Raw genomic sequence first — 16,326 nt, 5'->3', positions numbered from 1 at the left:
TGTTGAGATGGCTAGGGGCATGGCTGGATCTGTAGTTTGTGAACTGTCCGCACATTAGCTTACGGTATACTGAGGTTTCGAGATGTGGGCCCACACATTTTACCAGGACATCCAAGAATGGGAGAAATCCGTCTGCTTATAACTCTAGAGTGAACTGGATGAACGCTGACAAGGAATTGAGATATTCCAGCAGTGCTGCTTCAGAGCCACATGGGATGACGGTGAAGATATCATTGACGTATCTACACCATATTGTAATAGATACTGGTGGGCTCAGGAATATCTGTTCTTCCATGGCGATGTTGGCCACAACAGAACTAACAGGGGCACCCATGGCATTGTCATGCACCTGCTGGTATAAGGAATCCTCAAAGGTAAACACACGGTGTCTGACAAGCACAGGTTTAGGGCGGAACAGATGTCGTCAGTGGACAGTGATGTTCTGTTTGGTAGGTTTGGGTCATTTTCTAGAAGCCTCTTGGTGCAGTTTACAGCCTGTTGGACTGGGACTGATGTAAACAGGGACACTACATCCAATGACACGATAACCTTGTCAGAAATTGAGAGCTCTTTAATAAGGTGAATGAACTCACCGCTGTTAGTGACAGTGTAGGTGGTATTTCCTACAAAAGGAGTAAAGAGTCCTGCAATATATTTGGATAGTTCATATGTAGGTGCATTGCAGAAGGGCACTATGGGCCGGAGAGAACACCTGGCTAATGGATTTTAGGTAGGCCATAAAACTGGGGCAGTTGGCAGCCTGGGGCATGAAGAAGCCACTGAGTCAGAGTAAAAATTTTCAGAGGTGGTGGCGAAATGAAGTTCGCCTCTGGTAGATGGCCTCCACCAAGGGGAAAGTCATGAGGAAATTTTTACCATACGTTAACAAGGTCTACCCAAAATCACCGGCTTGGCTTCAGCCAGGACGAACACTCACCTTTCTACTACTGAGTTGTGGGCCCTTCAATGACAAGCTCACCACGCTAGGGCTCCTTGATGACCAATGATGCACCTGTGGAGATGTTGAGAGCTGGTCTCGTCTTATGTATCAGTGTCCAAGGTACAAAGATCTGAGGGGATTATTCTACACGAGATTGACACACATCCCACAGGACCAGGAGCATCACCTATTGGACTCACACGATGAATACAAAACCCTCACAAAATACACCCAGAACCTCTTTTCGAGAAGAGGAACACGATACATGCTGACAAACTAGCAAGTGACTGAAACCAGATGCACTCTCCATGCTGCCATTCTTCTAACAGAAAATTACCATTAACCAAAATGGGACAGTCTCTGAAGAATGACTGCAGCTCTGGAAAATGCCTACAACCCGGACTGGACCTCGAACCCCAAAACCAACAAAGAAAACCAAACTTAACCCAACCAACAACCTGGATGGGATACTCTCCCATGAAAGACGGAATCCCTTGACAAGACTACAACTCAGAATGGACCCTGAACTCCTAAAAAAGGAAAACTTTGGCAAAATTGACCCAAGTATTGGATTCGTACAACAGACTCTGACTCAGATAGCAGCTCTGCTGCACATGCGTCATCAGAGATCCACCATAGCGACCACTATCTGGGACTGACCTTCTGGACAGGACATTGTCCTACCTTTGGCCAGATCATGATACTGACATCACCAGACTTAAAGGAAACACATCGGATTCGACCAACTGCAGCCTTACTGCCTATCAGTACCCTGCTCCTTTGCTGGGTAGCATCTTCTCTATAACACTCATTCTTCTGACTTTCCTCCCCCAGCCTTCAGTCTTCCTCCCCCACTCTGCCTATACACCCTACACGTCAAAATTTAACCATGCAAATTGAACCTCGTCCATTGGCTTTCAACCTCCAACTTAGCGGCCTTCTTTTTTTTTATAGGTCCTAGCCACTGAAATCTTAGGAAATTAGGTGGCAGGACCTGCCTGAGTAAAATTCTTGGATTACTGGGTACTTGACTGCTTCCACTGAGCCAAGTGTGGGCAACGTTGGGCCTCAGCAGGGGTCCAGCAGCTAAATGGCCAAAGGAACAACGATACACAACTACATGATTCACACACTTTTAAATCTCTGGCCTTCCCAGCGAACTGGTAGACCTACAATGAAAGCAAAGTAGAGATGGGGTAAATCCCTGGTGCCGTTTGACATCACACTTTACACTTACTAAACTACACATGCAACACAACACTTTTCTGACTTTTACAGAGATTCTGTATTCATCACAAGAGTACTGATGGTGCAGATGTGGGATACCACCGGCACCTTACCCAAACACTATGCCACTATGATTGATATCTAATCACGAAATGACCAAAGTAATTATTTACCTGTGCATATGTAGTGATGCAGTTGCCCCACCAACTTGCACCACGTGTCCTGCAGCCCACTTTGTCCAATGGCTCCCATACAGCATTCTCAAGGTGGAATAAATACAGCGGATTCCGGTTATTTGGGCCACCGGTTAATCGGGGCAGCCATTTGTTTGGGGAAAATCTTAAAAAACAGAAACCAATCGAGAAAATAGCCAGGGTTTACTTCGCTTAATTGGGACAGCATGCTGTTTAATCGGGGCAGGAGACCGCAGCACTGGAGATTACCCTACGATTGTCTCCGACGGTACCACGTGGTTCGGTCGAAATTCTGGAGGTCACAACCATAAAACAATTAGCAGTCACCTGTTTATTGGGCTTTTCTGTAAGTGAAATCTATCATAAACGGGCAGTAAACTCGATCTTATTGAATTTGCGATAATACCGACAGCTGGAATTCTGTGGGTTATTATGGTGAAATGTGTTTACACTTCCATGAAATCTTCAATCATAAAAAAAAAATTAATTTTCAGATCTTCTCTTCATTCCTATTTTTAAAGCTTTGTAACTCGTCACTTGTGCATATTATGTTACTTGCAATTTGTGTGTGCCATGTTCTTTGTTATTGATTGCTTATCTTTTTACTGTTTTAAATTTTAACCTCCACCCACAAATGTCAGTGAACAGAAATGTCAACTAGTTCATATGTACATATTATAGTACGTATTAATTATTCTGATTATCACATATATTCTTCCGATTTTCACGTATCATTTAATTTTTTAATTGGTGGTAATAAAGGGTAAATTTGTGCTTAATATATCTTTGCTTTTACAGCCTGTGGATAATATTCCTATTTTCGCTAATTAGAATCACTGTTTAATAGAATTAAAATTCAATTCGCAAATGCAATCACAATGACCGGCGCTTACTGCACATCGTATAGTGAACGGTACTTTAATATGTTGAGTTCGTCGTAACGTGATTTGATTGTACAGTGAACCAATTGTAAATGGGGGAGGGGTACATTGTATTTTTAACTATTTACGTGAAACTTTGGATAATTGGGGCAGCCGCTTAATCGGGCCAAAATGCACTAGTCCCGATGTGTCCCAAATAACCGGAATGGACTGTATCACTATGTAATTATTTACCTGATTTTACGTGGGTCACTTAGGAAAAGGTCTTTTGCTTCGGTTCCATAATGCATGAGGAATATTGTTGCATCCAAAAGGGCAGGACTAAAATATTTACAAACTATACAAATATTTAAAATATTTATAAAATACTAAACTATTTACAAACTAAATATACAAACTATATTGGGTCCCTTCATCAGCTGACATTCCAATGGAACATCAAATGATGCCGTGCGTGGTCATGTATTACAGAGTGAAGAACATGCACGAGGTTGGTGAACGATATGCAGGCTGTTGCCTTTCAATGGAAAACAATTTACCTGTGCATTTGTAGTGACATAATTGTCCCAAATAAATATCACTAGGAGGAAAACTTTTTTAATGTATAGAGAGATAATACAATAATATAATACATAATGCCACTAGTTGGTTAAAATCTCTAGCACATGGAGCATGACATGAGTCTGCTATCTGCGTACTGAATGAGACCCAAAAAGAAAGAGACGTTCGTGTTCTGATATGTAAATGATGTGGTTGTGAATCTACAAGTTAGAGTCACACCACAACATCCAATGAAATATCATACATTGCAATAAAGAATGCTATTGGTGTGTGTCTATTTTGAAACGTAATCTACCAGGGCACACCTGATGGCCAATTCATTAACCAAAACAAGCAGAAGCCTGAAAAATTTTAAAAAGGAATCCAATTTTTTATTTATTTTTATGTAAAGAAAAGGTAGAGAAAAAATGAGTTTTTGCAAAAAAGACCCTCTTTGTCACCAGCTATACGTACTATGATGGTAAGATAGAGAAGGAACAAATTTAGTAAAAATGAAGAATTGTCCATTTTAAATCCAGAGGGTTGGCAGCTGCCAGCTATCCAGACAAGGAGTCGTCAAAATGCCAAGCGTGACTTGTGATAATGTGTGATATTTCAAGCTTCCTTGTGCACCCGTCAGTTCCCTAACAATGGACTATATACACTAATTCTTTCTTCTTTCATAATAGGATCTGCTAGTTTTGTTCACAGATTAACAAAGCTGATGCTTCAAAACATCTATTTGGACTATATACACTAATTCTTTCTTCTTTCATAATAGGGTCTGCTAGTTTTGTTCACAGATTGACAAAGCTGATGCTTCAAAACATCTATTATAGCATCTATTTCTTTATCTTTAACAACACTAAGGAGTACTGGAAACTGGTCTACAAAAATTTTCAAATTTGAATATTATACACTGCCAACTGATGAAATTTACACTACCTGAGCATTTATAAGAACATTATTTTTTATTGGGAACTTTGAATGGCCAAAGTATAATTTTCCAGATTACTGGTAAATCATACCAGTCATCTGGAATTCTAATTCAAATGGCTGAATTACTAGAACAATTTTTCCGAAATGGTTTGGCCTTAATTTCATTCTAGCAATCAGACAATATCACAGAGGGAATGATTCAGCATTTGAAGCATTATTGGTTTGGACAATGCTCCTGGGCAACCATATTAATTAAAGGATCTTTATCCAGAAATTAAAGCTGTGTTTATGCTAAATACCTTCTCCATAAAATATTCAGTCTGTGGATCAGACATTCATTGCTAATTTCAAATAGTACAATCAAATAGGGCATTAGGGTAACTGACAAGGAAGATGAACCAACCATGAAGGAATTATGGAAAGCTTATAACACTTAGAATGCAACCAACAACAGTGGAGACTGTTGGGCTGAGATAAAGCGATCAATGACGATTGGTTGTTGGAAGCAGTTGTCTAGAATCGGTTACAAATTTTGAAGATTTTAAGGAGACCCCCAAAGCTGCTCCAAAGGAAGTTGTTCAGCTTATGTACGAACTGGATTTGGAAGTCAACCCTGAATGTGGCTGAATTGATTGTATCTCATTCGGGAACAATGACCAATAAAATATGACTGCATGCAAGAAGCAAAGCATCCGTAAAGCACTAAAGGCAACAAAATCATTAAAGTATTGATGGTGACAAAAAGCATTAAAATCCTCCCACAGTAACTTTTAATAACTCCTGAAATTGAATCAGCAAAATTAATAAATTGGTATTTCGGTGTATTTTTAACTAGTATAAGTGAAAAGTTAATATGAAAAATCTTAATGAATCTTTCACTTATCTCAAGTAAGTCTTAAACATTTTGGAAGAATTTGATCCTAATGCAGAAAGATCTGTGGTCTGCAGAGATGTTGAGAAGGTTACAGTTTGCTATAGTCTTCTTTACCACGAAAGAATAAGATATGCATTCAACTTAATGTTGACAAATTTTTTAAGACACCTAATAAAATACTCAGTCAGCAGAAAAGCCTTCAACATCTAAGTTTGCATCACAATCTCTTGTACATCACTATTAACAAGCCCATCCAACCATTTCCTTCTGTCTAATAAATGGCACTACTAATAAGCTGAGATGAAGTAATCTATTTAAGATTAATTTCTCTGATTATATCAGGTGTCAGATGTAGCTTTTAAATGTTTAATAAATTCTGCATCCATTGGATAACACTCAGAAATGAAAAAAAATTAAAAATGTATACCATAATTAGAGATTTTATTATTATTTTTTATTTATTTATTTTTTTTTTTTTTGGATCTCTGGGAATGGAACCCTCAATTATAATGAATCTATTGCTCAAATCAGGCACAATTTCTTCAATGTGGTATATTTTAAGGCCAAGGACTGAATGTATTTAAATTACATTATACTTTAATAAACTCTTGTTATAATACTTTCACACTTTAAAGTAGGAGGAATGAACATGGATATAACTCTCCTTCCTCTTGATTTCTGGTTTTTGGAAAAGAATGACAGAGATTAAATTCTAGGAATCACTTATAATGCAATTTACTTCACAGAAATCTTCCCAATGCTGATGATACTTGTTTATATCATATATAACTCAAAGCTCTGAAGGTAGAAAGGCTGCACTCCTGAAATTGATATTAATCCATTTATCATTATATTCGTGCAACTTCTCAGCTTCTTCATGTAAAAACACCTTTTGTGGCACCTTAGTAGGTGCTTACTAGTTTTAATTTTTCAGACTTTTTTTAATTTTTCAGACTGAAGTAAAACTCACTGGTTTGTTGTTGTTTGTTTGTTTGTTATTTGGTTTTTAGGAGCATTAGCAACTAAGGCCATACTGCTCCGGGATATGCAGTGGTCATTCCCTGACCTTTCTGCATTCTCCGTATTTGGTGGTGGCGGGCTCGAACCCCGGTCTAATCAAGAAGCATGTGCTACGCACTGCTGCTCCTGCCCACCTGGCTACGGAGGCGCCAACTCGCTAGTAACGAAAATGCAAGACAGAAATGATGCCACTTCCCATGACACTAACATTGATTGGGTAGATTAAGTAGCAGGTGCGAGCATAAAATATTATATTGTTTATACTAAGTATTTCAGGTTGAAGTAAAACTGATTGCTAACGAAAATGTGAGATGCAAATGACATCACTTCCTAAATGATGTTAACTCAGTAACTAACACAGATTCGGTAGAGTAAATAGCGAGCATGAGCATAAACATTACATCATTCATAACTTCAGTTATGAACTTAATTAAACTTAATTATGAACTTAATTAAACTAGCTATTCAATTTTAAAAGCTAAACGGTTTTGATTTTCTTTCGTTGTCTACTATTGAATCGTGAAAAGTGTAGAAAATATAAAAGTGTACGTTTCCTAAGAATGCTTTCATATAAAATAAAACATTTTCAGTGCATACAGAGTACACACATTTTTTTAATCAACACTTTTGTCCACTTTCCTTGCTGATACAATAATCAGTACTGTTTGTGTGTATTCAAAATGGCAAATTTCATTGATCACAGCATTATTATTATGTTAATACTGAATTTATCATGTTCATAATATCAAGATATGTTTAGTTTAATAAAATCTTTTTAAAAATTTTCATTCTTTTTTAACAGTATATTAAAAATCTAATTAAATCTAATCAGCTCCAAAAAATTGTCAAATATTATCATCATTAGGTGTGGTAGACCAGATTTTGTGATATATGTTTTAATGATTTGACCAATTGTTATGCATCAAATAGGGTTATATTCCTTAATTAATATTATGAGTCCTTTTATACTTTGTACTTCAATTATAGATCTTCAGGATTATTCTTTGGATTTTCTCCTCAAATGATTACTTGCCCTGAAGAGGAAAGTAATCCTTACAATTTTAAAGGCTAATCTATATTTATATGTTACAGGTTTTTACATATGTGCAATCACTAGAAATTTTTAATGTTATTCTTCTAAGTGAAATTTAAAATTTTATAAATTGAAAAATGAAAATTTCTAAATTATTTTAAGATTAAGCAAAATATATACATTTCATTCAAGTTGAGAAGCTGAAATATAAGAAGAAAATTTTATAGCATCATATTTTAGAGAAATTCTAAAAAAATTAATAATTATTAAGTTCATTTTACCTTAATTTTTAATGACACAGTAGGCAAACACATCCAAGACACAGCGATACGAACAGCTTCGTCTGGTACAGTATATCTAGGAATTAAACAATTTACCAATCGTCGACTTACTTTCATATCTGGGGGACAAACAAATAGAGAAAAAAAAAAAAAACTTTTTACTTCATAGTTATATATATATATATATATATATAATATATATATATGTTTCATATGTTTCATTTTTGCATATAACCATTATGTTTCCCTACCAGGTTAGCACCATGGACCAGAGACAGCTATGACAGCTATCAAAGCACTTAGTTATCACCTGCTCTTTCACTAAACATTCACAGATATTAAGACTGATGTAATGTTTAATCTAGACATTGATGGCATTAATCAGCTCTTCCCTACCTTGTCAAGTTCTGAGTTTAGGTTTTCACTGACCGTATTACCATTAAATTTAATTATCTTACGTTTATAGCTGTAACCTTTGGCCATATCCACTATATATATATATATGTATAAGTTAGTAGTCATGAAGGGCAATGTGCTAATGTTACGGTACTAGTAACGTTAATTATGGAGAACAAAGGGCAAACAGAACTGAAATTGCTATCACAGTGAACAAAGATGGGAGCTAAGATAAAGGAGAAGTAATAAGGAATAATAAGAATTAATAAGAATAACTTAATGCTGTTCATCCTGTGATCTCAGTGCCTTTTATCTTAGCTCCTGTCTTTGTTCACTGTGATAGTTATTTCAGTTCCGTTTGCCCTTTGTTCTCCATAATGAACATTACTAGTACCGTAACGTTAGCACACTGCCCTTCACGACTACTAGCTTATGTAGAAATTATGGTCGTTGGGTACTTTCTATATATAGCAGTGTCCCAGGTCCATAATCCATTATTATTTTTTTTATTATTATTAATAATATCTTAAACTGTTGCTTCCTTTAAAACATGTATATATATATATAAAATACTATAATATAATAGTAACATCTGTATATAAATACATATAACTCATAGTTATGTACAAAGCTTCTCAAAATTAATAAAAATACTGTATATTGAAAATATATTCAGAGTTTTGAACTACGTGCATTAAGTGTCAAAACCAGCTGCCGCATACAGTGGAATTGTATTGTAAAGTCAATACAATAATATTGTATTGACTTTACAATATTAATCCATTCCAGAGACACCCTCATATCGTGAAAATATCGTAATGTGAACCCAATAACACTGTTGTTTGGCAATTTGTTTCAAGACCACGGAAGTTGAAATTTTTGCTACATAACAAAGCTGTTTATCTCTCTAAAAGGTCATTTTTATAATGGAAATTGTATTAGTTTTATATAAATTTACATCAAATAAGCAGCACAACACAAATATCACTTTTAATTAAAGGATGTCAAAAAAAAAAAACACAAGGCCAACATGTTTACAAATGCTGCTACTGGCTGAGAGGAAGGACGTGGTATAGTGGGAGACAATCATAAGCCCTGAAATAAGTAGGTGCCAGTTAACATATCACTAGAATCAGTCACTTTGTAGAATCAAATTTCAAAAAAAAAGCAAGCCAAACCATTAAAATGCACTACACTTTGACAGTTTATTTCCTCCACCAAACAGAAAATCGACTACAGAACACACAAATTTACAAACAGTATAAATGGAGCAATATGGCCTTAGTCAATGATGCTGCAAAAAAAAAAAACCCTAATCCAACAACTCCAACCCCATTTATTGCTGTTTGGTTATAAGAATCATTTTTGAATGCCTTCGTGATATTTTTCTAAAGCATATTTCTGAAGGTCACTACCATAAAACAAAAACGATTTGCAGTTTCTGGTTTACTGGGCTTTACTGCCAGTGCAATCAATTATAAACATGTAGTAAACTCTATCTTATTGCATTTGCGTTAATACCGATAGCTGGAATTCGGTGGGTTCTTATGTTATGGTAAAATGTGTTTCCCCTTCCATGAAATCTTAGGCGCCTCCATAGCCAGGTGGGAAGGAGCAGCAGTGCGTAGCACATGCTTCTTGATTAGACCAGGATTCGAGCCCGTCACCACCAAATACGGAGGATGCGGAAAGGTCAGGGAATGACCACTGCATATCCTGGAGCAATATGGCCTTAGTTGCTAATGCTCCTAAAAAAAAAAAAAAAACCAAACCATGAAATCTTCAATCATATAAAGAACAAACATAAATTTTCAGAATCTTCTTTTCATTCCTATTTTTTAAGCTTCATAAACTTGTTATTCTGTATCTCATTTGCGTATATCGTGTTAGTTTCAATTTGTGCATATAATTGATTGCTTATCTTTTTCACGGTTTTAAATTTTACAACCAAAAAAAACCTCTTGTTTAATTTTGTTCTTGTATATTGTATCTTGTTTACATTCTATACAGTACTGTTTACAGGTATTAGTTTAAATCCTTTTGAATAAATACTGTACTCTACATTATTAATCATTGTGTTTTTTCAGCCTCATTTAATGTGGTTAGAAATCGTAAAATGCTTTAAAAAATATTGAACATATGACCTGATGAAGTTTGTTGGGGCTTATAATCTTGGTGAGTTGTACTGTACTGTACATGTATATAGTATCTTTAAGACAGAAGTTGTACTTATGTAGAAAATACACTTAGTATACAAAAAAAAAAAAAAAACAATTAATAATGTAAGTTGAGGAGTGCCTGTATATAGAATCAATATATATTAAAAAAAATATTGGAAAATGACCAAAGAAACAAAAAAATAAATAACGAAGACAGTAGTGGAAATGGAAGATGCATGGTAGGAATATGTGTCAAAAAATTTTAGAAAAATATTAAGTGTAGGCAAATATAGCCAAAATTATAAGCCAATAAATAATAAATTTAGACCGGTGCCGACTTGATATAATGCCAAAGCCAAAAAATGTGAAATATCACTAAAATGACACAATAAACCAACCACAAAAGAAAATGGATATAAGACAAACAAAATAAGGAACAAGAACAGACACTTGTTGCATCCAGTCTCATCAGAGGGCCAATTATTTATTTGTTACTTCACTCATTTTCCACTTTTTTTTTTTAAATATATACATGAAGTGTTACTGGATATTGCTTATGCAGCCACTTATATTCATAGTCATCATATTCTTTTTGTCTTTCCTTCTTTCTCCTAACTTCTTATTTTTAGTTTTAAATATATATACAGTAGACTCAATTTTTCGGGATAGAGGGTAAAAAAAATATTCCCGGATAATCAATTTCCCGGTTAATCCAAAAATACAGTAAGTCCCCAACATACGTAAGAAATATGTTCCAGAACTTCTTACGTAAGTTAAGTTTCATGTAACTCGGGAATGACTAATACAATATAGCTACTATATCCCTAATATGACAAAATTACAAAAATCACATAATATCCTCAGAAGAATGAAGAAAAATAGTTATATATTTTTAATTAGTTCAATTAAAAACTTCTATCTGGGGACAGTGGTGAAGTAGCTGCAGTGGCACATTAGAAAAGAAAACATAAAAGGAAGAAAAAATGCATGTTATTGAACTGTAAAAACTGATACGTATTTCATAGCCTTGGTTATTATTATTATAGTTTATCTTCCTTGGTGCCGATCACTTCTCGTATTCTGTCTTTCTCCTTTGTGTTCATTCACCATTGTCACTGACAAATCTGAATTCCGTGCAATACATGTTAATGTATGTCCAATTTTATACATCCTTATTATTTTAATTTTCTGATTCAACTCTATCGCTTTCCTTTTCTTGATAGATTTACTAGTACGACTCACTTATTCTCTTAGTCGGCACTGTGACAACAGTCAAAATGAAAATTTCTATAAAGAACTTTGCAGAGTTAAGGCGAAAACTCACTATTATATCACTCCACACAAGCTCACATTTTACTAAAGCACATTTCTGGAATTTACTACCATAAAAGAATAAAAACAATTTGCACGTTCCATTATTGGGCTTTTCTGTTAGTGCAATTAATTATAAATGGGTAGCAAACTCGATCTTATTGCATTTTCAATAATACTGACAGCTGGAATTCTGTGGGTTTTTATGTTATTATAGCGAAATGTGTCCCCCTTCACTGAAATCTTCAGTCATAAAAAAAAAATATAAATAACGTAACGTAAGTCGGGGACTTACTGAATGAGAAAATGTTCAGCAACCTATGTAAAAAGTATGGGAATAGATGAAAAAAACTTACCACGCACTACTCGCGTGTCCAATACAATGCTTCCATTTATATTTTACGATGTTGATTTTAAATCTAATAGCTTCCCTTTATTTTTTGCAATTTGGTTTGGTTTGGTTTTTAATGGCGCATTGGCAGCTATGGCCATAATGCGCCAAATCAAAAAATAAAACTAATACAAAAATATTGGTCAGTCTAAAAACAGGCTACCATGTCAAAAAGATAAAAATGATACTATCGTTAAAGTTTATATAAAAAAGTATAAGATATGACATTAAATCTTTGTGTATAAATTGAGTGTAAAAAATTAAAAACGTCAGATGTGTTGTCTCTGTCACCTAAAATCTGACTGAGTGTAAATGGTTCAGCCAGATTATTAAAAGTTCTAGAAAAGGATAGTCTAAAGACAGAACATTCAATAAAAATGTGAGAAACAGTTAAAATAACGTTACACGTCTTGCACATAGGTGGGCCATCCGCCCTCAGCAAAAAGGAGTGTGTTAGATGGCTATGACCTATGCGGAGCCGAGCAAGAACAACTTCCCCTTTTCGGACCCTGCATAGACTGGACTGCCATTGCATAATTACAGGCTTAATACGCTGTAGTTTATTGACGGTCTGTCCGTGCCAAGAGTCTTGCCATTGGGAGTATAATTTACATCGTATTATTTGCCTGTAGTCTGTATAGGGGACTGACAGGCAATGACTATCCAGGGAAATGGCTGATTTGGCAGCGGTATCAGCTAATTCATTTCCCCGGATCCCAATGTGGCTTGGGATCCAGCAGAAGCGAATGTCAAATTCTGATTCAAAGGCAGAACAAAGCATCTGCCGGATCCGGGACAGGACCGGATGAGAGTTGTACCTCATCATCGATACTAGAGCCTGTAACACGCTCAATGAATCACAGTAAATCATGTACCTTTGGTAATCGCTATTTATAATGAACTCAAGGGCTATTTCAATTGCATGCAACTCTGCAGTATAAATGCTAGCTTCTTGTGGGATCTTGAATGATAATGTCTTCTGAGGAAATACAACAGCAGATCCCACATAAGATTCTGACTTTGAGCCATCTGTATAGACTGGCAGAAAGTCAGAGTACTGCTCTCTATGTGATGCAAAGAGTTGCTGATAGACGGCCGCCGGTGTATTAGCCTTCTCCATGATCTTGAGGGAGAAGTCACACATTGGCAAATGTGCATACCAGGGTGGAAGGAGTTGCCTTGGTGACTGGGCAACATTGTTTAGCGTCATGTTTAGTTCATTTAATAGCCCTTGCATCCGAATACCAAAAGGTTTGTTGGCAGTCCGACGGGTGTTATAGAGATTTTCCCAACGTGGCTAAAAAACTGATGCCCATGTGGGATGATCAGGCAGGGCTTTCAATTTAAAGGTGTAATGTAAAGACAACTGCTTACGTCGAAAAGATAGGGATGGTTCATTTGCTTCGACGTAAAGGCTTTGGACTGGAGATGTGCGAAATGCTCCTGTGGCTATCCAAATGGCCTGATGGTGAACTGGATCTAACCACCGAAGTACACTATCTCTAGCAGATCCATATACCTGGTACCCATAATCGAGTTTAGAACAGACAATGGCTCGGTAGAGATGACGAATATGACGAATATGTTGAAGAAATGTCAACTTTTTGTCGAAGATAAGTCCAAGGAATTTGACTTCTGCTACGACTGGGATGTTGTTTTGCCCAAGCCTTAAATTCGGTTCAGGATGAAGATTACGTTTGCGACAGAAGTGTACACAAACGGTCTTCTGTGATGAAAATCTGAACCTATTAGCCAATGACCAAGATGTAAGGTGGTCAATGGCTTTCTGCAGTTGCCTTTCAATGACCCTCATATTGCATGAGTGACAAAATATAGTAAAGTCGTCAACATAGAGGGCATTGTTTATTGTGGGCAGAAGTTGTTCCGTGATAGAGTTTATTTTGATTGCAAAAAGCGTGACACTTAGAACGGACCCTTGTGGGACTCCCTCTTCCTGACAGAACTCTCGAGAGAGAGTAGATCCTAAACGCACTTGAAAATGACGATTCGAAAGGAAGTTTTTGATAAAGAGAGGAAGGTTACCCCTAAGACCAAAGTTGTAGAGGTCTTTTAATATTCCAAATCGCCAGGCTGTGTCGTACGCTTTTTCAATATCAAAGAAAACTGCTAACCAGATGCTCGGATTTAATAAAAGAGTCACGAATGTATGTTTCAAGTCGGATTAAATGATCCAAAGTGGTTCTGTCTCTTCGGAAACCACACTGAGTCCTGGAAAGCAGATCATTTGTTTCCAAATACCACACAAGGCAGGCATTAACCATTCTTTCCAGGACCTTGCACAAACAGCTTGTCAGAGCAATAGGACGATAGTTACTTGGATATCTAGGATCCTTTCCTGGTTTTGGGAAGGCAAGAACGATTCCTTTCCGCCAGGAATCCGGAAATTGTATAAAGTGCATCACCCCTTAAAATTGTAACTGTCGTCCGAATAATGTAAGTATATGGCAATATTTCTTACAGATTGCATCGGATAAGATTGACACACATCAGTGATGATGTAATATTGCATCAGCTATTACTTTCAGCTATATAAGCAAGCTCTGCAAGGGTTGCAGTCATTCCTTGCTTGTGTCGGGATGGCGAGTTACGTGCAGTTGACGCCACGAAGAAAGAGTGCTATTGTTGCTTTACGTGAGGAAGGATGTTCTTCCAGTCATATTGCTTATAGAGTGTCTTGTAATCAGTCGACAGTGAGTAGATTTCTTTCCAAACTCAAGAATATTGGTTCTGCTGATAGAAAAAAAGAAACCGGATGCAAACAAGTCTCTACACCAAAACAGGACCGCATTTTGAAGCACTTATGCCTTAAAAGCCATAAAGTTTCTTCGTCTGAGTTGAAAAGAGAATGGGAAGAACATACAGGAGCACGTGTAATAACAGTCAGAAGATGCCTCTTCAAAAATGGACTTGTAGCCCGTCATCCTAAGAAGAAGCCCCACCTCACACAAAAAATGAAAAAGGCCCAATTAACACGTTGAATGCTGGCTACGAGTTAATTCGTACTTGGCAATCTGGCCCAGGATGCCGACTACGAGTTAACTCTGACTGGTATGACTTGCCTTTCAGGCACAGCTAAGAGTATATTCATAGCAAATATGTGCAACTGACGGATAGTTGGCTTCTGGGATAAGAATAAAAAAATCAACCACAGCGTCAGAAAACAGAATTTATTCACAAAAAGAAATATTTTCTTCACATGAAGAGCTAGCTTCTCTTTGCGCACTGGATAATAATAGCGTGCTCCGTGGCATTTTTTATTTCTCATACACATACATACATACATGGCTTAGTCAGGCGTGGTTTTTTTTTCAGTTGGTGGTATAGCCAACTGAAATTCTAAATAATGAATTTTACGTTTAGACCTAATCTTCTTTGGAACGTTTAGAATTTTATTTTTATTCCAATCAAAGATTCAATGTAAGTTTTCCTTCAAGTTATGGGTTCCACCATAAAATGTCCGAAATTCAGAGAAACCCATAACTTGGCAGAAAAGGGTGTATGCATTATGCATATATATTTCTATAATATGTAATGCAGTTATTTTTTCAGACATCTGATGGTTTTTCATAGCACTGAATAATATACAAGAGCATTTGATCCAATCGATCTATGAACCAGGACCGTCAAAAAGCTCTTCAAATTCCGATCACTCACATTAGCATAAAGCTCAAGCTCTTCTTCGATCGGTGGTCTCTTCTTATCCATGTTTTAGGTTCTTTTTAGTACATAAAAAGTACTAAATACAACGTACATGGCAAAGTCTGTGTCACTGCAGTGGATTTATGCACAGCAGATTCATACACAGAGAATTCTGCAAGTTACAACACGTCTGATTTAATCGAGTTAACTCGTAGTTGGCTGCTGCGAAGAATTTTCTATTACATACGCCAACTATGAGATAATTCACGATGCTTTTTTTTTACAACAATAAGCTTTTTTTATAAGTTTTGGTGATGAATATATATTATAATTTTGGGTTTTGAATAATTTAACATGCCTAACTCAAATTGGCGTCGGAGACTAGTTTACCCAAATAAGCCTTGGCAGTCAACGTGTTAATTTGGTGTAAGGAACATGTAAAACGGACCCCCGAGCAGTGGAAGTCAGTTATTTTCTCGG

At 36.3% G+C, this 16,326-nt stretch overlaps 1 protein-coding gene across 1 annotated transcript in view; it reads right to left on the bottom strand.

The window, feature by feature from the left end:
* The window catches only part of LOC150087283 (centromere protein I-like), a 174,649-nt gene that overhangs the window by 103,559 nt on the left and 54,764 nt on the right, over window positions 1-16,326 (bottom strand). The window contains exon 3 of the mRNA XM_090372436.1: window positions 7,930-8,048. Within this exon, the coding sequence (XP_090228562.1) occupies window positions 7,930-8,048 (119 nt within the window). The remainder of the gene's footprint in view (window positions 1-7,929; window positions 8,049-16,326) is intronic.

The sequence above is a fragment of the Mastigoproctus giganteus genome, chromosome 4 (genome assembly GCF_048544385.1).
Source record: "Mastigoproctus giganteus isolate SK-2022 chromosome 4, ASM4854438v1, whole genome shotgun sequence".
NCBI classification, from domain to species: domain Eukaryota; kingdom Metazoa; phylum Arthropoda; class Arachnida; order Uropygi; family Thelyphonidae; genus Mastigoproctus; species Mastigoproctus giganteus.
The sequence above is the reverse complement of the archived record's forward strand: the minus strand, read 5'-3'. Positions and strand labels throughout refer to the sequence as shown.